At 45.6% G+C, this 25,317-nt stretch overlaps 1 protein-coding gene across 4 annotated transcripts in view; it reads right to left on the bottom strand.

Annotated features, from left to right (window-relative positions):
* Positions 1 to 25,317, bottom strand: part of SPTBN1 (spectrin beta, non-erythrocytic 1) — a 108,984-nt gene that overhangs the window by 36,499 nt on the left and 47,168 nt on the right. For all 4 annotated transcript variants that reach the window (XM_065833463.2, XM_065833462.2, XM_065833464.2 and 1 more), the window contains 8 exons: positions 9,877 to 10,028; positions 6,345 to 6,518; positions 5,464 to 5,555; positions 4,259 to 4,339; positions 3,391 to 3,506; positions 2,321 to 2,433; positions 1,541 to 1,728; positions 366 to 483 (listed from right to left, as the gene is read on the bottom strand). In XM_065833463.2, the coding sequence (XP_065689535.1) occupies positions 366 to 483; positions 1,541 to 1,728; positions 2,321 to 2,433; positions 3,391 to 3,506; positions 4,259 to 4,339; positions 5,464 to 5,555; positions 6,345 to 6,518; positions 9,877 to 10,028 (1,034 nt within the window). The remainder of the gene's footprint in view (positions 1 to 365; positions 484 to 1,540; positions 1,729 to 2,320; positions 2,434 to 3,390; positions 3,507 to 4,258; positions 4,340 to 5,463; positions 5,556 to 6,344; positions 6,519 to 9,876; positions 10,029 to 25,317) is intronic.

Raw genomic sequence — 25,317 nt, 5'->3', positions numbered from 1 at the left:
GAGACGGGTCATGGCGCTTCCTCCCCTCTCCCACCCTGCGGGCAGTGGGGCAGATGGGGAGGGCTGCAATACTTAGATGCTTTTGCTGCTTTCCATCAATTAACACTAATGGGCAGGACCCCAGGGGAGCAAGGCAGAGCAAGGCACCAGCTGCACAGAATCCCTGAGCATTTTTCCAGTGCAGAAGATCTCCCAGATGCTGGGGACACCCAGGGACTCGGTTCAGATCAGTGGGTCTGACCTCCAGGAAAAGGTCCCTCCTCCCGCCACATCAAGGCTGCAGACAGTAAATGTCCTATGTCGAGAGAGAGGCTGAAAGAAGCAACAAAATCCTGAATCCCACAGGAGGAGGTGGCTCAGTTTACCTTATTAATGTCAGAGATGAGTTTGCCCTCCCTTGGCATGTACACTTTCTGATTATTTGCTCTCATTTTGCTCTGGATGGTAAAAAGCAGCACTTCTAGGTTTCCCTTTTCTGTAAATCTAAACAAAATATTGCAAAAGAACTGAGTTACAACAAAACTTTCATTGCTACTCAAGTATTATAAAGCACTTCCTTAAAATACTGACATTATGAATGGAGCATTCAGATAAACACCTTCATTCTGTGTGAAAGCTGGAAGCAATTGCAATAGCACACACATCCCTGAACCCAATGGGTCAAACAGGAAAAGAAACTGCGCAGAACTTGGTTGTCTGTGTGTTTAGATTTAAAGCCCCTCAAGGGCCAGAAGACTGCACTTTTTTAATTCTATTACGTGTGCTGTCCCAGTTTAGTCTATCAAGTCAAGAAATGGAAGTTTTATTTAAAGCCCAGCGCAGTCAATAAACTCTTCCCACTCTTTTCCCTGAGTTGTGCGCCTGGGAAATAAACAAACTCCATCGGCACTAGGGAATACGCTGCGATTTTAGAAGACATCTGGAAACTCCATAATGCTTTGAATTGTGGCTACTATCCATTAGAACTTCTATCAGACAAAAATAACAAAAAGATCTGATATAACGCTAAAAGAAACTTTCCAGAAATAAGCTGCACAGTTTGGGTTGTACCAGTTTTAGTAAGCACAGCAACGTTTCACAAAGCCAGACACACTTCCTCTTGATTTTGGATAAGCAGTAAGATCCTTTCAAAAGCAGGGTATTGGTATGATACTGGTACTGGTATGATACTGGTACTGGTATGATACTGGCATTGGTGATATTACTGTGCTAACCCATGCCGTTACCACTTGCTTCCCAAGGCAGGCACCTTGGTGAAGGGACAGCCTGCAGGATGCGGAGCTCCTGCCACACAGTATCACTAAGACACTTTATATCATTATTTTGTTGTTGCTATTAAGTGCATATTGAATAGCACAGAGCAATGGTGCCCTAAGTAATAATGATGAGTGACAATTAGAAACATGATACCTGGGTTTGTTCAGAAAAAATAAATTCTTATGCTAAGATTAAAATTACTTGGAAGTGGTTTTTTTTAAAAAACCAATGATTGACTGAACAAAACAAGACCAGTGTTGTTTTAAGCTAAGACGAAAATTACTTGGGCGGTTTCTCCACTGTGCGGTAAGTGTTGAACGCCTGCAGCTGCTGTTGCACTCCAACCAGCGAGTTGGCGAATTTGCGATTGTTGAGGATGATAATGGTCTGCTCGATCCACTCCAGAAGGTCAGAAGCCAGCGATTCGTATTTTTCGATCATTTTCTCCGTTTCAATGGCATTGTCAAGCACCTGCAACAAGCAGCACAACGGAACATGAATACCAAGGGCAGTGTTCTTCAGTCACTTAAATCCAACCAGCGACATAAAAGAAACCGTTGAGGGGCTTGACTTATGGAGGGATCGCTCAGTCCTCAGCGCCACCAGGGCTGGGAACCCCCAGGAATGAGGATTTGTGTTTTCAGCAGTGAATTCCTGCGATCCCCCAGCAACAGAGGGGCAGAGCTGAGGCTGACAACACATTCCCATTCACTCTGCCAGCTGGAAAGATGGGGCAACTTTGCCAAGGGGAGAGTGACTGCACATTCTTTAAATGAGGGACTTCTCTGGGCTCCAGAAGAGACGGAGGGCCCAGAGGGTGGGGAGCAGTTAATGAGAACGGAAAAGCAGCAACGATGCTAAATTAACAAGCAAAAATAAAACAGAGCTGGAAATTAACTACTCCTCACAGTCACATGGGAATACTTAACATTCAAAACACGTTACAACGCAAAACTAAAAACCACCATATAGTGGACTCTTAGAAAACTAGCACCCAAGAGAAAAAAAATAATAAATATTTCAACTGTTTTATAACAACTCATAGTGATTTGAACTTGCAAACCTTTCCAATACGTTTTCCTTCGACGGCTAACGCTTTCATCTTGGAGAAGTAGTGGTAATATGTCACCACGTAGGTGATGATTGACTTTTCGTCGGGATGATCAACACTGATATCTGCAAACCAAACACAAGTTGTGTGAGCATACTGGGGGTGCATGGGCTAAACCAACAAAGCTAGCAATGCAACAAGGATGCGTTTAAAAGTCAGAGAGGTGGGTTCAGCGGTAGCTCAGCCCCTAAGATTACGTCCTCATCAGAAATGAACTCAGTTCTGAATTACTCGGTGTACAGTACTGAACTGTCACTAAGCTGTGCTGCTTTAGCGCTTTGTTTCAGCACGGACTGTGAGGTTTTGGGGTGCAGAGTCAGGCTCCAGGCATCGCCACAGCTTGTGCACAGCCAAATAACCTTTCCAGTGTCTGTGCGAGCCCACAGAACTACTGTCAACTGGGAACTTCGATGCTACACCAGTATTTGGAGAGAGGAATTCTAACCTAATTGTATGTCTGCCCAGGCAAATCTTCTGAGAGATACAGACGGAAAACAAATTATTTCCATTCCTGCAGCAATTTTGAGGCACTAGAAAACAAGCAAGAAGAAACTCGCCATAAGCCTCTGTTTGCCCTGTGACAAGAGAGTTTCTTGTCCTTGCATTGTGAGCACGGCTTCCAGTATGCATGAGCACGCGCCCTCTCACGAAAACACAGCCTGAAACTCACTGACAGGCTGTGGAAGAAGCTGCTATTTGCTGAAATCCACACTATTCATCCTCCAGCTCACCATGTTCCTCAGGAAGGCTGCCCCTAACTGCAACTATTTTATGTACACACGGCCAGTCCTGCGATCTCGTCAGATGTGGAAAATAAACACAGCATTAAGGGCTTTTGTGCTCCCAGGGCTCAGGCCTCTGCAGGACACATCTTCATCCTCCCCTTCCCTCTGCCTGTATCGCCAGGTGAGTAACGGCACCCAGCCTCTCTAACACCAGGAGCTGTGCCCTGCGCCAAGGAGGGGTTGGCAGAAAAGAGCCCACAAAGAGCTGCAAAGTGCTGAAACTGCAGGAATTCTTACCCTCGGGGTCCAGGAGCTTAGTGAGACCAAGGTGTTGCTCTGCAAGGTTAAAAGCATTCTGCAGATTGTAGTGTGCATTTGATTTCTTCAGCTTGTCAAAATCAATCAGATCAGGCCTAGACAGGATGGAAAATTCTTTAGACTTCCCAAAGCACAGTGCAGCCACCCTCAAATGAACTAAAACCTGCAATCCTCAGAAAACCTGGTGCTGCCAAGGTTGCACTTCCCCCGTAGCCCTGTGCATTTAGAGGAATGAAGCAATGCCACGGCAGAACCCAGCCCACGGCAAAAAACAGACCACAGTTCACCAGGAATAGAGGTGACCTGGAGAAGGAACAAAGTCGTGGCCACGCAGCCTCTCCTGATGCTCAGGTGAGTGTGCAAATCGTCCCAATAGCTTCACCTGAGCTTGCCAATGAGCAGCATCCCCGGCCACGCCAAAATCTAGCAGCAGATTGTGCCAGCCCTGCTCAGGGATCTCTTTCCCCTCCCAGCTGCTGCCGTGTGTCATCTCTCCCTCCCACCCCTGAATTCCAGGCAACCGGACCTGATCATTGATTTCCCACTAAGGTACAAAAACTCTCCTTCCAGCCTGGTCAGTCACAAACCAAAACAACTGTGTATCATTTATTCTCTTCAAACCAAACGCGACCTGTTTTGACGTGTGATGTGAGAAGCTGTTGCCCAGATGAGCTCTCAGTGACCGCAAGAGCGGTAAAGCTCTAAAGCAAGGCAAGTTGCTATAAAACTCTCGGCAATTCTTCAGTTTCTTCCTCTCCACACATTTTAAAATCAAGCTGCAAGGTAACAGCAACACCTGCAACAGTCGCAGCTTTCAAAACGCACAAAGACTTTTACCCACACGTACCTGTGCTTGTGTATTAGTGCATTGAAAGCCATCCCGTCCCTCCAGCTGGTGGTGAAGTTGTGGATGTTGACGTTGGGGTACCTGGCAGAACAAGAAGCAGAGAGAGCGCAGTGAGTCGGGCGTCCCCAGCGCAGCTGCCTCGCTGGAATCCGCCTGCAGGAGCGACGCGGTCACTGCGAACCCAGGGCTGGGACATTATCATCCCACGATGGACAATCTGCCACCAACACCAGAGGTGAGTGCATCTCACTGACTCTTGTAAACCCTGCAGAATTCACATGCGTTGCAGACAAAAGCTCTACGTGTCCTTCGAAGCAATCAACTGGAAGTTACTATTTTATAACCTGCTGTTCAACCTGCAGCCCGTGAGGTCCCAAATCCCTGCAAGTCTGAAGCCTGCTTTGATTTACAATAGCTGCTGGCAAAGAATTATTTGCCCATACTCAAAATATGAAATTCAAGAGAAGAGATGGAGAAACACAGAAGAGTAAAAGCAATTTGGATGGCTGCAAGTGCCACCAGAGCAGCAATATTTTAAGTTTTCCTTGAAATCATCAGCTATCCCAGGGCATCCTTTTCCAACGACTGCCCCGTGTCACTGTCCAACCTTTAAACAAAGCACAGACAACAGACACCTTTGTGCCCCGTGGCTAAAATCCATTTGTTTGGTGACCTGTGCATTTTGAAGTTTCCAAAAATTTCAGGCTGCTCACAAACCACTTTCCTAAGAGGTCCTGCAAGGAGAAGGTGAAGAGCCACTAGAATAATGCTGAAGTGCCCCAAGTGAGCACAGGGACATCCACGTTTCATAGGGGAAACATACTGAATCTCTACAAACGGGTACTGAATTACACAAGCAGGTTACTGCCAGAGAAAGACATTTTGGAAATATTTCCATATATATGGAAAGAGGGGAAAGTTGGTGGCAAACATCTCAAGTTATTCTTTATGTTATTCAGTATTTCTTCAGGATAGGGCAACAAAGAGTTGGCATATTACTATATATTCATGGATTATCAGATTGGTATGTTTATCACACTGCATTAATGAAATAAATTCAGAATTTTCTGACTTGTAAACATCAACTCACTCGTCTTGATCGAATCCACTGAAGGAGAGATATGTGTTTGCCCATTTAAAATTATGTCAATAAAAACTCAAAACGCTGTAAGAGCTTTAGAGATAATCACTTAATCCACACTCACCCAGCTGTCTTCATCTGGCACCACAAAAGCAAAGCATCTTTAGCAGATTTCTTCTCCTTGTTGTCCTCGGTTTCAACACTGATATCTTGGATCTAAAATTAATATACAAGGTTGAAATATTTCTGTGAGAAAACACAGGTTTTGCCTTTTTTGAAAAGATGAAAGAAATTATATGAGAGTGTAAGTAACAAAGGAAATGCATGATGACAGGCAGCGTGGAAGGAGGTGAATGCTTTTCCTCTTTTAAGAGCATTCATGTCAAAACAAAGCTTCGTCTGCCCTTATTTCTCTGTGGGATTACTCTTTGTTTAGGCCATTGACAAAACACTTCAAACTTCACCAGAAAACACTTTTCTAAGAGAGCATTGTAGCTTCCGTGAAGTTCCATGGCGGACACTTCAATAATAGCAAAACACTGAGCAACCCCAAAGTGAAGAGAATGTTAGATTTATTAAATATTTATTACTATGTTATTTATTATAAATCCTATATTTATTATCTATTATCCTTTCTGCAAAAGGACTTTCCAGTCTTTTTTAACTGAGGGCAAAGACCAATGTGGAACTTGCTGGCAAAGAAGAAATCTCGGCCTTTAGCTGGGACACTAAAACAATTCCTGTGGGGATCCTGAACCCATCGGGGCAGAGCCCACCCGCGATCCATTTCCCCCAGGTCTGCAAGAGTGTACAGCTCTGTGAATGGAGCTTCGTCTTTATCAGTCATTTAAAAATAAAACCATACGACTCTCCCCAGAGGAAACTCCCACCAGCTGCCCCTACAGGACAGCAGCAGCACCAAGGTGAATTTTCCCTCTCCCCTTAGCTCTGGAGCACGTCCTTCCAGGTATGGAAAACTTAACGTGTGTATCTCTACATCTTTACCTGGAATCTCAGGATAATAGTCCAAATAAGGCCAAGTGTGAGCCTGTGATTCCCGTCCACGATATCGTGAGATCCCATGTTTTCTAGGTGCACTCTTTGCTCTTTCAGGAACTGGAGGGCTTTGTCAACGTTCTCCAGGCAGTGGATGCGCATCCTTCCCTTTGTTGGTTTGGGCTAGAAGGTAAAAGGGAAAAGAAAAACATGTATTACTGGTGATGGAATTAAAAACCAAAATGCACTGGTTATAATAACTGTCCAGTCCACACACTGAGTGCCAATCTCATCTGCCTTTCCAAGTATTTCCCTGCTCGCTTCCTTCAGTTTTCTGTCTAGTATATCCGTTCATTAGCTGGAAGATAAATTACTTTGTTAAGTTCATGCTACACCTGCTACATTTTCCCAACTTTTTTTTTTTTCCCCCAGTACAAGTTCTTCTTAAAAAGAAGATTCTACAAAGATAAAGATAGGAAACGAACTGATAACTGGCATATACATGATAGAGGGAATTGGTAATTAATGTGCAGAGAGCAGCTGTAAATACAGATGCACATTCTCCACAAAGGAGCTCAGATTTGGACAGTAAGCTACTCAAGAAAACTCCCTGAGAAAGAAACGTCATCGCTTTTTTGTGGTCAGTTGAAGTAGGATAAATATTATGAAAAGAACAGAAGAGATTTATTCCAGACAATTCCTTCATAGGAAAAGAAAGTAAACACAATAATCAAACAATCAGTCACAGCACCGTAACACAGTCTTACGAAGGCCCAGTGCAAATGGAAAAAGCCACGAATATAAGAGCAACATGTACAAGTCTCCTGTAAAACTGAACATTAAAAAGCCACTTTGTTGTGCAGATGGGGATTACAGTTGATTACAGCCCATTCAGTGCCCACTGAGATGCCACCAAAGGGACTCTAACTGGCCGTGCAACAGCTCAGGCAGAGCCTTGCCTCAGACCGCACTCGAGGGCCAGAGCCTCAGCGGAGCCACATTGTGGACCCAGACGCAGCAGCCGGTGTAACACTGAGTCACACAGACCACGCGCTTGCTAGAAAGACGCTCTTCAGGCACACGAAGCCCCAGGGCCTTTAGTTTCACTTCAGCTTTCAGGCAGCACGGTTCTCCAGGAACCCGCCACAGCTTTTGGGTGTAAAAGTCCCTCTGAAGAGGCACAAAGTGCATGTACTTTTAGGGTGACGTTCCCAAAACACAGGAACGACTGGGACTGTGGCTATCGCTAAGCCGCAGCGGCAGAAAACGGTTTCAAAAGCCAAGCAGGCACTTCCAAATTCTGCATGGGCAAGAATAACAGCGCCACCTGGCCTAAGAAATGTCAGGCACCCTGAGAAGACAGAAAGTTCCGTTGTCCTGTCCCCACAGCTCAACCCACCGTTCTGCAGCAGGAGGAAGAGGAATTGAGTCAGGTTTGCCCACAGTGTGGCTGCGCTCGCTCCTGTGTCACCTCCAGAGATGCAGCGAGGTACAGCCTCACCTTCGACAGGCTATGCTGAATGCACCCCTCATTGGATTTAGCGGAATGCAGCCTTCACACGCATACTATCAGAAAAATCTGGTTTACATCAAAAATCTTCCCTCTTCCAACAGAAAATGTAGCAGAACTTACTACAGAGAATCCGCTTAAACAGTGTGACCTTTGAGCATCCAAGAACTGCAAGGAATGCACTAATCCTTTACATAGTTATGGAAGAAACCAAGTTAAATGCTTCATTTTGTGCTGAAAACAATTCTCAGCTTTATTTTTCTGTTTGGGAGAAGCTGGTTAACAGTGCGTGCAAACAAACTTACAGTTGCCTTTTCACACTGGCTGGATACCCTTCCGCTTTGGTCAGTGAGGCTATCGCACGCTACCAATTTCTGACCAAATTCTGTATGGTACAGAGGACCTTGTGCCTCACTGGGCATTCTCATTTCGAGTTTCTCCAACACTTTTCAAGGACTCTGGGTTTTCACCATCAAAAATCACAAGAGCTTTGGAAAAGTGCAGGGTTTGTGCAAATGAGGCTGGAGGTCTCGGAGGGCAAAGAGCATCCTGCTCCCCTGGCCAGTATCCTCAACCCCAGACTGGTCCACAGGCACCCGGCTCCAGCATCTGAACCCATTTCAAAAGTCAGAGAACAATTCCTGTTCGTTCTACTGCATCAGTAAACACACCATAATAAAATAATTATCTAGGCCAGTTTGTGCATTTGTTTATTGCTTTCTTACCATTTCATGTTTCTTGTCTTGGTTTTAAACTTTCTGCGTAAGACGCTGCCTTTTTTCTGCTTGGGTGGCATGGAGATATCAGAACCTAACCAATACCAGCTCAAATTAATTCCAAAAGGCTGGAGAACATCAGCAAGTGGATGCTACGTGCCAACCCTCCCGGAATATTTTTGGTGTGTGTCATTGTCTCAAGGTTTAGAGTATTGCGTTATCTGTATTGGTGCTTGCAGAGGAAGGTGTGGTGGAATGTACTGTTCAAACAGAGACTGCTGTCCTCCATCCTGAGATAAGGAAGCTACAGAGGAATTTGTGGCGGTGCAGGCAGCTGCCAAGGCGACACGCAAACGATGATGCAAGCGCGGAGCCAGCAGCCTCGCCGGTGGCTCCCGCACCCCCGCCCAAACCGCTGCCTAAGCCCTGCTTGCATTTTGCAAAACCTGCAGTGAAAAATGGAAATGAACCACGCAGCAAGAGCCACACGACTGGTCTGAGCTGCACCGCTGCTGTTTGACACTGCAAGTCAAACCTTGGCAGGCAGACACCAAGATTTGAACAGAGGTGGCACGGTCGCTGTCGGAATCCTCAAATAACGGGGCACGTTGGTCTCAGTTATCCCTGTATGAACAACATCTGCTACCTCCAGCGAACACGTCAAACCCAATACCTCGCTGAAGTAAATGGGTTGGCCCAGAGACAAATGTGTTTTGAGCAAACAGTAGTTGACAAACACAGAGATCAGTTACCTCCATGCACACAATGCCTTCATCCCTGCCGGACGCTTCCACGCACGTCAGAGCTTCCTTCCCCTCACAGACACACCGGGAACGCTCCCCTCGCCCGACTCAACACATGCCGCACTGCGCCCATATGTTCAATTCATTAACCACACTCTAAGCCATGGAGCTCCCATTAATAGGAGTGTTTGATGACAGGCGATTACACAGTCGCAACCTCATGTAGCCTCAGGACTTAGCTAAAGACCCATACTTCTTTGAAAAGATTGCTTTAAATTAGGTAGTTAAGAGTGTAGCCATCATTTAAGGAACTGAATGCAAAAGCGATACCCAGCCATCTCCCGACACCCACTTTTCCTGTCATGCAGTGGCATTTTTCACTATGGGGATTTTCTTACCCACCACCCCTTGTGCTGTACCAAGAGGACACTCTCCTCATACTCAAAGAAAGAATTTGCTCCATTTATTTAAATTAATTTTAGATATTCCTCGAACAGAAGAAAATCCAAGTACACAAAACAACACCCAAAACCAAACCAACCCCCCCCAAACTATTATTAATAGGCACTTACAAGTCTCTCTCCCGAAAGAACTTCCAGAAGTTTGATGAGCATCCTTCCATCGCGGAGGTCGGTGTACAAATCCGTAATCCTGCATGACACGCGTGCCAAGTGGGAGTTAACCCACTTTGTGAAGGTCTTCTTCTGAACTGCCTCACGTTCATCTGTTGGCAAACAACACCATGTCACTCAAAATAAATCACAGTTCGTGTAGCTGTGTGAAAATGTGGTGTTCAAACATGTCTAATGTTAAATGAAAGATATGGTTTCTCTTCTTAGCAAAGTCAGCGACGAAATTGGGACTTTGCACTGAAAAACTACCCTTCTTCCCGTTTAATGACATTTTCTATGGAATAAATCTGAACTACAGATTGCAGACTTGCTGCTCAGCTAAGCAGCTTTCTCAAGGTGTAAGGAGGTCCGTTGTTGAGCTACAACATAAAAACGGCTCTGAACTCATCAAACTGTCCAGTAATTTGATCAAGAGTTATTCTATCTTCCCACACCGGAAGAGAAGGCCAAGTTCTGCTCTCAAATACACACACAAATCCACAACAGATCCCCTGAAACACCACAAGTCACTTTGGATTAAGATAAGTACAAAAGAGAGCAGACACCAAAGCTTCCCATTTAGTTTTTCCCTTCTCATTTCAATATTTACGTGCAGATTCAACATTTGTCACTGTATTTACACAACGTCAAGATGAACTTTTCCATAACTGCGTGTTTGAGGTAGACTTGCATTTGCCTAAAGCCACAGAAAAGTAAGTTCTTTCCACCTGCCCTTCCCAGAGTCTTTCCCAAGTGTTTATACACTAAAACACTGGCTACAAGCGCTGTTAATGCACAGGCTCACACAGCCCACACTAATTCAGGAACTCCGGACCAGCGCCCTGCCAAGCCCAGAACTCTCCGACAGAAAACATCAGACTCCTCTGTGGTCAAAATCTTCCGCCGAGGGCTTTGGATGAAGCCGTTCCTTGTTAGCAAAAAGTCATTTCGCTGAGCTGGGAACTACTACAGGCCAAATCTGGGAAAACACAGGTGCTCAAACTTGGACTTCTAAGTCCACAGTTAGAATGGGAATGAAAGCGGATGCGTTTCATTTTTAAACCTTCCCTCCCTCTCTTTGAAGGCGTTGGCACATTCAGAAACAGGACATGAAGACGGGTAAATCCTAAACCAAAATTTAACATGTCCAGCTCTAAAAATCTCTGAGTTCATCGCTTGAAACACAGAAAACACTACTAATGGTGCAGATCAACACCATGTTTGTATCTGACTACCCAGGGTTTCAGTAGTTGGGACAGCAGTGAACGCCTCATCTTGGCGACAGGGAATAACGAAGCTGAGGTTGAAGAGAACAGATAGTTGCAAAACAAATGAAAGAAAAACCATAGTAAGAAAATAAATCAATAGTAGAATGGTGGGTGGTGAGGAGGAGGAACCTGACGGGGTGCGACTTCAGCAGCCGTTTTGCCCGGTTGCAGAAACCCCACCCTAAGATTTCAGTTCCTCCCTGTGCTGCTGAACTCACTCTCGCCAGCCCACACGCAGGACACGATCTCTGCAGCATCTCCTAACCGTGCTGCAATCCGTACCAGGGGTGCAACAACAGCCCTTGCTCAGTCTTTGACCAAAGAAGAAAAAACCCAATGGATTCGACTCGCAAAAATAGTTGTCTATCCAAGCAATGATTTAAATATAGTGTCTAACCTTAAACATGTATTTTATGAACTATTTATAGCAAATTCCTGGGAATGCTGTATCTGCATATTTGCTTGTCTAGTAATCCAGCTTTTAGTTCTTGAAATGGGTCACAGAACAGAAACTTTGCAATAGCTGGTGCTTTTTAAAGAAAATCCAACAGAAATTCCCACATCTCCCTTCACCAGCTTCAACAAGCCCCAGAACAGCTCAGCAAGTTTGTTCATTCAGTCACTGTGCTCTCTATACAGAAGCAAACATTCAGACATCCCTGTGGTTACAGCCATTCTGAAGGGAAATACGGATGGACAGGATCCTAAAAACAGAGTTGGGCACAGAAAACCAAATGCTATCAAGTATCATTTTGAAGCCATCCATTAAAAAATCTTTGGTCAAAAGTTATAGTTATCAACAGTCCTCCCAATTTGGGATCATGCTAAAAGTTATGGGTGGGAGAAGAACATCCACGTGGCTCTAGTTAAAGAAGATGAAGGGTCGCAGTCTAGATTTGAACAGATTGAAGACATGACATGCCAAGTCAGGCTGTGAAAACCTTGGTGCCGTTGTATTAACTGATACCAGCTTAGGATCTCTGTTGTTGAACACAAGGCGCCAGGTCAGCGGCTCCAGCAGCCCTTTGGGGAGGGGAAGACGGGCCCATCCTGCGCGCGCTGCTCACACTGTCCAGAGCGTCAAAGTGGATTCTCCAGGCAGTGGGGATTCAGGAGAAAAAACCTGAGCAAGTTCCAGCGCCTCCTTTCCTTCTGGTCGCCTCAGCATCCCTAAGCAGACAGAAGGTGGGTGCCGCGAGGGTGCCTGCAGGCGCTCCCCATCTAGCTGCAGGCCCGCTGTGCGTTGGGAGCCGATGCTCGGTGCCGTTATGTGTATTCTTTATTTAGTTCAAAGGCAGCTGCTGCCTCTCCTGGTTCCTCTGCCTCGCTTTCTGTGGTCCCCGCTTTCCTGTTTACGGCAAGAGGTTGAAGGGCCAGGGTGGTTTTTGGCGTTCGCTCCTCTCACCTGATCCCCACCCATCCTCTGCAGCCTTGTCCTCCTCCCTGCTCGCACCACCAGATAAAACAGCGTGAAAATCTCTACCGAGACCGCAGCTGCGATGGTTTGAGTGCTAACTCCACACGCTGAGCCCGCTGTCACCTCTTTGCACGTGTGAGCAACTTCATTGCTGCTGCCATGAAAGCGACAGAAAGGCGCAGCCGTTCTTGCCCCTGCGTCGCTTCACTCCTGGTGTTCCCACGACGTGGGAAAGCAAAACAAGCCCGTTTGGAAGTTGCGTGGCTGGGGCTGGTCGTGTTAAAACCTCTCCTGATTATTTCTACATGGTGTTTCACAACCACTGCAGGTTTTTGCAACGCTGTTACCAACCTTTTCAAACTGATAAACTGTATTTTCTTGGCTCTGGGGTTGCAGGTTAAAACAGGCACAGGATTAAAACCAATGAATTTTGGTTATATGTTTTAGACAAAGAAACATACATACAGAAAAGCAGTACTTACAGCTCTGACAATTCGACTACATGACTCTTTTAACACACAGTGCTATGTAAAAACCTACATACTAAGGCCAGGTGTGGCCCTGCAATAGGCCCTCAAACGCTATTTATCAATCTCATGGGATCGTTTTGACAAACGTCCTTCATATTTTCAAAAACACAGTTTCAGATTTTGAAGATTAATTAAAACTAGAGGACATGGGTGGAGCTCCAAGCCTCCTACAGCTTGTGAAAACATTTGTTTCCCAAGGGTAAAGAGAAATGCGCAACACGCAAAACACACACAGCAGGGAAACGGAAGCTGCTCCAACAGCAGTATTGATAATAAGAGAATCCAACTTATCTTGAAGCAACACTAGGAAGGAAATTTCCTTTATGCGGAAAGCCCCATGACAATACTGCTAGCATACGGCAGCTTGCAAACCCCAGCTCTGTCACTGAGATAAACCAAGGACTGACTTTGTTTGGGAGTTTAGTAAATAAACCAGAGTTTGTACACTGAAATGCGAATAAACCAGGGCTGGATGGGATCATGAGCAGGCGTCCAGCCCCTTCCCCGGTTGAGAAGAGTAATTTCTTCCTCTGCGAATTTATGCGAAAAAATCCTGACAAAACCGTGGTCAACTTTCGGAAAGAGCAGAGCGTCAGCCGCTGAATCCCCGTGTGGGAGAGCAGGAGGGGTCAGCTACACCATCCTCCCTCTGTCACACACTCAGCCCAGCAGAGCTCTGCCGGAATAATGGAGAATTTGTCTTAACTGCCCTGAAATACGGGGCTGCGGGAGCGCGCTGGGAGGAACGTGGGCCCCCTGACCCCGCAGCTGCTCCCACATGCCAGAAAGCGTTATCAGCCCCAGCACCTTGGCTGCCGTGGCAAAGGTTACCTGTGCGGCTGCCGCGTGCTAAAAACTGCTGCAAGACGAGCTGCTCCCCTCCATACCGGTCAAACCACATTTTCAACAAACTGACCTTGAATCCCTTTCAAACTGAAGGACAAATATGTTTGGCGCTCACCGCTGCCAGCCCAGCACAGGTAGAACAACTGGAGTGTGCAAGAGCTCCTGCCGGCCCCTGAATGCACAGGCTGCTGCACCCGCTCACATCAACAGCCCGGGGGGCTCCCAAAGGAGCCGAAATGCTCCTGAAGAAAACAGAGGCATTAGAGCACAAGAGGGAAGCTGACAAGAGCAGCTGAAAGGAGCGGTGAGTGCCCAGCACTGCTGCCCTGGCACAGCCCAGCACTCGAGCACCCACGTCCTCCCGGCTCTGTGCATCACCCATGCCTGGGGATCCCTGTCTTACCTGGGGCAAAGCAAATTAAACATGAGTTTTAATCCCCAACTCCAAAACTTCTGCTTCCTGCAGGTTTATGCCTTTTTAAATTACCACGTGAAGGTTGTTTTTCCAGCTTCAAATGATTATTCCAGCCGTGCTTGGAAGTTTTTCAATAGAGAAAGGTGCCTGAGAGAACGGCAGATCAGCTGCTGGGACCAGAGTGTGGGGATCAAACAGGATTTTATCAGGGAACAACACGAATCCGTGTACCGTGATAATCGTCACCGTTTGTTATAGCAACAGGAGACCGATACTGAACATGACAGGATTGCAATACAGAGGGGAAAAAGCACCTCTGTGTATCTGTGCCGGACCAGCTGAGGAGAGAAACGTCTGCTTGGAAAAACGCTCACAAAGCCACGGCCTTTTCACATGGTGCCCGTACACGCCATATCAGTACCTGTGCTGATGAGAAGCCCAGAGAGAACAACGCACAAGCATGCACAGCGAGTCTGAATTAAAATCCATCAGAATCACTCAACAGAGAAGAAAATGATGGAAGGAGGGAGGATCACCCCGTCAGGGGAGGCCCATAGTGAAAAGAAATGGAACTAGTTTCTCTGAACACTCAGGTGTCCTGGGACTATCTCCCCTTTAGTAGTAAAGCAATAAAACTAACAGCGGATGTTGCTTTTCTCCAGCAGCAGATCATGGGTCAGGGCTGAAAACAGGGGTTGGTGAAAATGAGAAGAAATGGATTTAATGTAGAAGCCAGAAGTGCGTAACACACCGGTGCAGAGGCAAGCAACGACCTGGAATGAAACCTGTGGAGTCAAACTCAACCCATCTTGTACAGAAAACACGGGGGCTCATGCATAGAAACAACAGGTGAACTTTAAAGTAGCTCCTTCATCATGAACAACTTAACACAGAGGAATGACTGCAGCTGACGGTTTTGATGCAAGGAGGATGTATTTGTTATGGTTGTTTTATGGCACAAAGTAATCCGCGCAGTGACTTCTCCACCAAACTGGTGAGATTACACCCAAGCTTTTACATGCTCGAACATGACTTAAACAAGAACTTGAATGCGAATGTGAAAGTTGACAAAGCAACGAGGTGATTTCATTCCTGCTGTGCTTAGTTGCTGATTTTCATTAGGAGCAAAATCCTTGCTGCTTTCCTGACTCTGCTCCACAGACACCATTGATCCCAAGTCAGGGGTGTGTTCAGCAATCCATTCTCTTCTACTAGGAAGCACTGGTCAGCTTCTAAATCCTATTAAACATCTCCCCGTCTCCACTAAACATTATGGCATGTGACTACTTTCACTGCTGAAAATGAAAAGAAAAAAGGGAAAGCTACATCATGCGGCATGTGGAAAACCCAATTCTGCTGCTTTCTGTCTTTGATGTCGCTAAGCCTCGCTCACACAATGAAACGATGCACAGAACAATGTCCGGTAGCCAGCCGAGCATTACGGGCTGTGGAAGGGCAGGTCCCTTCATTGTCTTTATTTTCACCCAGTTTATGGCATTTTGGTGTCAGCAGTATAAAAATAAACCTCCTGAAAGCCAGCTTTGGATTGATGAAGAACGATTATGTTCATCTGCAAAAATTTTCCGTAAAGACTCCCACAGCGGACAAATGAAACATAAAAGTCATCTGGGTTTAACTGATTAAACTGGTGCAAGAACTCAGAAGACGAAAATGACATATTTAAGCAGATTTAGAGAGGAGAATATGTGCTCAGTTGTCCCTCCACTGGTGCAAGCTATGTGAACTGCTTGTTTAACTCCAGGAAAACTGAAGGTAAAATGGTGTAAAGATCTCCCGCACCATGAGAATGGAGAACACCCTGTCACACAGCCCATTTCAGAAACAATAAGCAGCCAGCGGCTTTTCAGGTACTCAGGGATACCAGCTCATTTCTTGTTCTTCTGTATGAAATGCAAAGCAGCTACAGAAACACAACCTTCCTAGGGGATGATGGAAGTTACTGAACAGTTCTGGGCGCTGCTCTGGGAAACAACCCCCGCACCCGTCTTCAGCTCTGGACACCATCATCTTCAATAGAACCACTCACATTACTGAGGTTCATCATGAGAAAAACGCTCAAGAGGACCAAGGCCTGACCCCCAAACTGTATTTGGAGAAAGATGTTACAAAATCACTTTTGTAGCAAACTAGCACAAGTACAGTTGAATAAAGGAATAACTTCATGGCCCAAGGAGCATTCAGTACAGAGTTCAAATGGCCTTCCTTTCAAAAACAGCACAAAAAGGACCTCGGTGCTGTCGGCAGTAACAGAAAGGGACAGAAATGCCTTTTGGCTGATCTGGTGTTAGTGGTTTACACTTGTTGCCATTTTTTCCCTTTGTGTAAGAGACAAATGACTCAATGTGAAAGAGCATGGAAAAAGCATGGGCCCGTCCCAGGACACCGACTGTGACATTCCCACAGCAGAACAATGCAAACCTGAGGTCACCGTGCTATTTCGAGTACGCACAATCTTGCGGGGTCTTTGCAATTTCCTTTAAAAAACACGCTGCGCATTGTTTTAGGAACCCGAAACAGGCCACAGGACTGAAGTGCCGGTATTCCCGTGCAATCCTGCTGAGGGCTGCTCAAGGGCTCTGGGGTCTTTTCTTTCAGCTGAGGCAGCAGTTGGGACATCACAGGAGAGAAGGCTCCAAACGGTGGTATGTTTTGACCGTGCTGCTTTACAAACCTCATCGCAGTCAGAAAGGAGCGTAGATGAAAGAAATGCCAAACCTCTGTTGGTTTCATGTTTAAATCTAATTTCACTTTAATGACTGAAAAGCATGAATAGAAAATAAATAAATCTGCGATGAATGGATTTAATCCTTTCAAAATATTAAATCTTGGTGCTAAGAGATGTTATCATTATAATTAATTGCCGTTAAATTATAATTTTCATTATCACGTAACTATTTTAAATGGAAGAACATGTACTTAAACAACCACTGCGCCGATCAGGAATTAATAACAGCTGATTCCATAGCCTCGCTGAACAGTGTGTTTAGTTCACGCAGCTTCCATGGTCACGCAGTACCTGACTGTTGTTGCTGCACTGTAGAGCCAGCGGCGCTGTGCCGCCCTGCGCCGCGCTCACAAAAGCCCCAATACCACAGGTAAGGCAGGTCAGGCCCACCTAAATCCCAAACATGAAAGCTGAATGGATAGCAGCCATCAAAACATTGTAGATTACGATAAAAACTACTTGTATAACTGACGGAACTGTAGTATTCATAACATAAAGTTATTGGGAAGAAGGGTGTTTTAAAAATGAATGAATTTTAATGAGATTTGAAACAAACTGCCAATAAGAAGCATTAGAGGAAAAAGCCCTAATCTCCTCTGGCTCTAATCTGCAAGCCCATCATGCAGAGCTCCAGCTCAAGGCCTGGAGTTGCTATCTTTTGAGACGTGCACAACCGATGCCTTCACCTTGATGAAGAAAAGCTCCAGAAAACTGAACCACTACATCAGTTTTAACACATACATTCCAATCAGTCACCCTGTGTATTAAAGTTCTTTTTAAATAAATCCATGTAGTAATTTAAACAACAACAACATAATAAATCTTTTCATGCCATACCTGCTTTCTTGGGACTCCTGAGGTCCAGACAAGTTGCACATACATTCTAATTCCTCACCTCAAAATTTCCCTGCTGGTCTGTTTGATTCCAATCCAAAGGTCATTTGCTGATCTGCTTTTGTGGGACAACGCGGCATGTTTAAGCAAAATCATTTTAGTCTTTGGAGTTATGCAAGAGTAGGGGAAAAAAACATACTTTTTCAGCACAGTATTTCCTGCCCATGTAATAACTTTCAAAGATCTCTCTGAGATTTAAAAAGTGATGCAAATTTGAGGGAGTTAGCTGGGTAAAATTATACTTTGAAGAGCTTCAATGTGTATCTGCATCCAGAAACACCACTTGTTTTTCTAGTCTTAAAAGCAGACTTGGGAGTTGCACAGATTGTGCAAGGCACTGACTACGCCAACTGCAGAGCTCTGCGCGGGCCCGAAGCTGCGGCTCCTGCGGACGTTACCCAGCAGAGCTCCCCACAATTCACCTGCACGCACTTTAATTTTCAGCACACTGAGAAATTCGGTGCCAAACATCAGCAGCTCAGAGGGATCAATATAAGAAGCATCCAAACACTCCTGACCAAAGTCATTTCACTGATGCCCCAATCACACTGCACATGAGCTCTGTATTCTGGGCCTTCCTCTTCCTGAAAATGGGAAATAACGTTGTTGTTGTTTAAAAAACAAAAATAACAGACTACGAAATACAGCAAATAATAAAGGAAACACAGAGCACAAGAACTTCTGAAAACTGAGTGTCTGATTAACGCTCCTAATTGTCTGTTAATGTAATACTAATATCACTAAAAATAATTCAGGTATTGGTTAAGCACAAAGCTATTGCACATTTGCCTTACATACATGAACAAGCTCTTTGCACTATGGCTGTTTGTGTGCTTACGCCCATCTTACACACTTCGTAGCCAAACTGCACAGATACACACGTGTGCACAGGCATGAAAATGTACTGATGGCATCTTCCACAGATTATGTGCGCTCCTGAAGCCACAGCGACCTGCAGTTGGTGCCAGGGAAATGTTTTTAAACTTGGCAAGAGGAGCTGAAGCAGAAGGCAGAGCTGACTTAGGTACCACAGAAAACAAGAGCTGTCTGGCTATCGGTGAACGCACACACGTACACTTGCAAACTGCTGGAGCGGGCTGGGATGGGCTGGAGAGGTGAAGGACAGCCCCGCCATCCCACCCACCCTGCGGAGATCACACCACCCCAGCCTGGCATCTGAGCTGTTCTGGAAAAACACGGAAAAGCCCTTTTCAGCTGCTGTTTTATTCTGTGTTGCTACAACCAGCAGCTGCTGGGCCCAGCTTTGCCAACCCAGCCTAGAGAGAGCAGCTGTCCCGGAGCCGCTGCAGAACCACACTCCATCGCTGCCGGGACACACAGCACAGCTAAACACTCGACGTATTAGGTGTCCCTAAGTGTTGTCTGTTCTCCAGGACAACTGGTGGCTGATTTTATTCAGAAAAAAAGTATGTACAGTGAGGAAATGGCTGGAACACCACTAGCCCCAGGCACAGAGGACACATAAGCTTCTTTCAAGTGGCACAGAGCATCATCAGCATCAACCTGCTGGCAAATGTCACTAAATGTTCCAGTAAATATGGATTTATATCATGGGATCTTACAACACACCTTATCAGGCATCATTATCAAGATATTTATTTGGTGGAGAGACAGAGAAGGATTTAGTGATATGTGAACAACAGCAGGTTTATGGACAAAATGTGCCTTAAACTCCATGTCTCATTCTGTGAACTCGTTCTGTAAGGACTCAGGCAGCAGCTTTGAACAACCCCATCCAGACATAACCAGCACATCAGCTGCTATCAGACGCTGCTAGACATCAGCACACCCGTAGAAGTGACAAAGGCCAGGATGTCACCTGGGGAACAGTCAGGAAATTGTCCACAGGCATCACCAATTTTCTACAATGACTTCCTTGAGCAGAAGTGAAACACCTTCCTGAGAGGGGAGGCCACAAGGATGAAACACAACTCACACCCCACAGGGTGAGCGGAGCCCATGAAGACACCGAGAGGGAATGGGTGCAGTTCACCTCAGAGAGCAAAGATTTCCACAGCCACAGCTAAAATAGTCCGCAGTAGCTCTCCCTTCTCCTTTGGGCTCAAGATTAGAGCCTGGATCCAGTTAGACTTCGCCCAGCAGCCCCAGCACGCGGGGCACAGCACAGGGTGACACGGGTGTGCACGCTGCTGTCCCAAGAATTGCTTTTATTTAAACACGAGACACTGAGCATTTAAAGGTAGGGTAGGCATGAGAATAACAGCAAGGTCAGAAGTTCAGAACAGGACAGACATCTGATGTTTCTAGACACCTCCCCTGTTTATTCAGGGCCTTACTTAATTGCCATTCCGTAACAGGTATTACTCATGGTAAACTGCAATGAAAGTACGGTCACATCCACAATTTCAGAACAGCCCCTTCCATTATATTGCCAGACAATCTGCAAAGGAGGAACACGCCCTGAAAACACAGCCATTGCACTACTGGAGTAAGTCTGGTTTCCCTGGAAATGACCGTGGAAAGGGACTAAACCAGATGCAGAATTATCACCCAAAGCAAACGACAGTGAGCTGACTGCAGGAGACTGCCATCTTCTCGCTTTCCTTTCTTCCTGGAAACAAACCATAATCATCATATTTTCACCAACTGGAAACACTGCCTGGACAAAGCAAACACCAAGAACTGGACTTTGGGTTTGTTTGGAAGGGGATGGCTGAACCCAACACACGGTGTCAGTGTGAAGAAGCTGAAACCAAAGAGAAGGTGTTGTTTGAGAAGACTGAAGGAGCTGGTCTGGATTTGAGAGACAAACCCCCAGGAGTGAGGCCCTTGGCACCGTACGCTTGTGCAGTTGTGCCTGTAACGGGGCTGCCTTGCTTTAGAGTATCTGAGAAGGGAGTTCTCTGCACATTGGCCGACTTTCTGAAGGGTTTGCCAAGCCATTACGTTAAGTTTAGGTATCTTTATTAAACCACGGGGTTTTTTTCCAAGAAAAATCTGGGCAGCCGGCATTTATTTTGTTCAGATAAACTCTTAAAGCTCATTGTAACAACACGTTGTTTAGTTTAATCTTTGCAGGCATAAGGTCACCCCTTGCTTGTGATTAGAGATCATTTTTGTACCCTGCCAGCACGCTTTCTTCACTCTCTTTGGTCTGGAATTCTCCAGCTACTTTACCTGAAAACTTAGTTCTGATAGAACTAAAACAGACAAGAAAACTTAAAGCAATCAACCCCAAACCTAAAGCAATCCCTGGAAACACATGCCTGGCCATTTTGACAATATTCAAGGCATTCTCTGCAAGCGACAACAAACGATTCCTGTGAATGCCATTTGGGATGATACTTGCTCTGTTTGCTAACGTAGCCAGTATTCAAACCCTGCAAATGAGAAATCATATTTATGATCTCCTGTTCCCCTGGTCCCACCAGAAACCTTTAATACAGTTTTACTAAAAACAGCGCAGGATTGTGCATTTTACCAATTACACATCCAACAGAAAACCACCCGTCAGGTGTTGTGTCTGTGTAACTGGGCCTGCGCTTTCAGGAGCTCCAGCGCGTATTTTTATGAACAAACCACACTTGATTGCACGCGGAATTCTCGGCATTCCCAGTTATCTCATGCAAAGTCCACTCGGTATTGACAGATCTTTCACAAGGCCTTTGTTGAGCCCCTAGACTGCAGCACAGCGACGGCCTGCGTGTCTGCTCCACTGTCCTGCCCTCCACCACTCAAGGGCCTTTTTCTTTCAGCTGCGTTCTCAGTGAACAGAGGGGCATTGAGCGCGGCTCCCCAGCCAGTTCCCGGTGGTTTGGCTGCAGCAGTTCTCCAGCAACAAAGGAGACTCTCAGCGCGGGACGCCCCGGTTCCAGCAGCAAGTGCACAACGTCCTTTGTGCTAACGTGGGCTCTCCGGCCATCGCCGCCTCAGACTCCGCGGCAGAAGTCACAAGCTGGAGTGGTCATCGTCCCTCTTGTCTTTCATCCTCCGAAAGAAATGCAAGGATTCGGCTATATGCATTTTTAGAAGCAGCAATTAATTTTAGGTTTGCATGTCCTCTTCAATTACATTCAGGCTATCGTGGACAACAGCAGAGCCAGAATTATATTTGGGTGCTAATTTCAGTATGTGAATGAAATGACGCGTTCCAAGTTAAGAGTAGGTGCCTCCTCCCAGCACGTGATGTGCACGCCAGGCCACTGCTGCCGCCTTGTACCGAACCGCACGGCTGCTGAATGCCCGCTAATCCACCAGCTCCTTACTCCACAAATGACCCTTCACTCCAAAAGGGTTCATCTGGAGCTGGCAGGGGAGCTGTTCACACAGTGCTCATTAAACAGCCCTCATCTTTGGAGTCACTACGTCACTTTGCTCAGATGACAACACTGGGAAAAGCACCGTTACCCGCCAGATATTCATTTCCAAATGAAATTCCAGATTTGATTTCTTGTGGGAAGAGCAAAGTAGATTCTAAACCACCTTTGCCACAGTTTTCCAAGTTAACAAAGACTAGCTCCCAATCTTCAGCATAACAGTTTTCCCAAACCTGTCTAATTCTATGAAGATAAGAAAAAATATGCTGTTGTCATATCCTGCTACTTAAGAGTTGATACTTAATACTTCTGAATTCAGCTTCAACAAAAAGCCCTTGAGAGCTGTTAGTAATCAAATACTCTTTCAATGAATTCTTCCACGAAATTCAAAGTGGGAGCAGAAGGGGTGCACGTAGCAAGCAACACAGCCTGTGCTGGGATAGCACTGGAGTTCAGTGCAGGGAATGGGAAAGGGCGATTTTCACATTGTAAATCTCTACGTTGATTTTCTTCACCATTTCTACTTAGCTCAGGTAGCATTTTGTGCACTTTAATGGTCAAAGCATGCACTCACCAGAAAACAGAAACAAAAGAAATGAAGAAGAAAACAGAGGAAATCACAAAACAGACTGAGAAAGACCCAGGGAATGAAAGCCAACCATTGTTCTGCCTTTTTATCACCACTTTCATCTCTGTCCGTAAGCCTTTGTTTATTGCCCCACTTTCCACAGAAGTTAATGGCAAAACCCACTATCACTTTGAATAGGGCTCTTGGATAGGAAAAATATTTGGAAGAGGAGCCTCTACTCCTATGCGGCTGCAAGATGCCCACAAAACGCTGGGATGGGCTGTGACATGGAGCTCATTGGAGACACCCAATGCAGGACAGAAAGGGCCAGCTCCCGCACCAGCACGAACAGCAGCACCTCCATGTGCAGGGAACTCGCACCAGTTAAGGACATCACCCAAATCATGTCACTGTGCCAACGCCGGCGACAAATCACCCCCAGGGTATTCAAACCCCTGACTGTCCCACGTGAAAATATCTGCTTATACGCTTTGTTTACTTCGCTATTTCAGAGCCACAAATTGTGCACCAGGATTGCCCTTTCTGAAATAAAACTACGCTCCGGAGCCTAGACATTTGTTTGGTTTAAAATTAGGTTTCTTATACACACAGTTAAACAAACCCAAATATTACAAACGTAATCTAACCAGAAACTGAACAGACTACAAAAAACCTGAGGCAACAGCTCAGAGTTGTGAATTTTCACAGTTATTTCAGTGAGGAACCAAATCCAATTTAAACGTTTACTTTTCCAACTGTACCAACACTGGTCATATTAGCAGCAACACCCTACCCTGCTCTCTTCACACCTACCAAAGCCCCCAACCAGAAAAGGTAAGTTTCTGGAAATTCCGAAGACATTAAAAACATTTCTGAACCTCTTGAAAGACAAAGCAGGAATCTGGGACAAAATGTTGTGTTCAGTAGCTGTGGGATTACCAAAATCTGGTTTATTTCTCTAGCAGTGAGAGATTTCTCAGTCCTCACTGAATCCTGAGCCATGGTAAGAGTTTCTTTAGCAGTGAAGCTGGAGCTGCCACACTGTCCTCAACAGCCCTTTAAAACTGGGAAAACACAAAGGTCAGGCTTTATTTCTCACCCATCATTTGGAACAGAAGTCTGTCTGTCACAAGAACTTTCTGCTAAGTTTTCCTCAAAATCTCAGATTTAGTTTCCTGGGTTTTTTTAATATCGGGATTGGGAGAGAATAGGAGTGAAAGGTTTGAATGCTTTTTCTTTTTATGTTCCTGGGTGGTTTTGAAGTTTATCCTTCATAGGCAAAACTATTCCAGAACTTTCTGCAAAACCCTCTTCCACAGCTTTGCTATACATCATCTCGGTAAAAAATGTGAAAGTGTGGAGAAATGTATATTCAAAACACTGCTTAAAACTCTGTGCAAATCTGACAGAGCTTGTGCTCACGTGTCCAGCAAAAGCAGAAACTGTGACACACGTGGGCTCTGGAGCAGCAGCACACAGCAGAAAATCAAGCAAAAACTGTCACAGGAATGTGAATATGTTTGCAACTTCAGTGGATCTGAGAGGGTGGAAAACAAAATAAATCCATGTAAAGCAGGCACATTTCATCTGGAATGAAATTCAGGCTTCCCCGCATATTACCTTTAACAGAAATTAACATGACAAGAAATGCCAGGGACCAATTTGGTAGACAAAGTAGGATGCCCTTCGGTTCACTAATCACTGCCCGTGGCTATGCAGGTCACTGCTCGCAAGAGACCCAAATCCTTCAGAAGGTAAATCTTGCAAGGAGGAAGGCAGGTGTGCAAAATGGCTTTTCAAAGGGCACCCACAGCAGTTCAGAGGCTCCTGGGTAGAGCAGATCTCCCCATCTATGCATACGGACCCCCATATTATCAAAGCTGATTATCAGTGGCCACTTGAAAATAGAAACTGCGTGTCCCTTTGTATGCCAAACTGGAACCCGGACCAAACCTGCTCGGGTCATTGCAGATCAAAGGATTGCAGAGCCGAGGAGCAATCCCGATTGCAGAGCAAGGGGTCTGCCCCAGACACCCAAGATACTCTCGCATTTTGCTTCCTGGTGCATGCAGAGCTGTGTAGCCACAGCCAGTCTTTCATCCCCATGAAACAGAGTTTAGAGTTGATCTAAAGCTGACTTAAAACACCTCTGACGGGAGAGACAGCTCACCTTTCCTACAGGCTTCTGCCACTGGCCACTGCATGGCGTGTCAAGTTTTTCAAACCATACTACAGGGTGTTTCAATTTGAAATCACTATGCTTTGAAATTGGGTCCATCTTTTTGAAACACGCTGTATTTCTAACATGGCTCAAAGCACTTCCAGTCAGGCAAAAACACACTAAACATGAACAGTTTCTAATCTGAAATGCAACATGAAAAAAATAAACAAGCTGGAGAAGTCCCACCCATCAGAGCTCC

The sequence above is a fragment of the Patagioenas fasciata genome, chromosome 3 (assembly GCF_037038585.1).
Source record: "Patagioenas fasciata isolate bPatFas1 chromosome 3, bPatFas1.hap1, whole genome shotgun sequence".
In the NCBI taxonomy this organism is placed as follows: Eukaryota; Metazoa; Chordata; class Aves; order Columbiformes; family Columbidae; genus Patagioenas; species Patagioenas fasciata.
The sequence above is the reverse complement of the archived record's forward strand: the minus strand, read 5'-3'. Positions and strand labels throughout refer to the sequence as shown.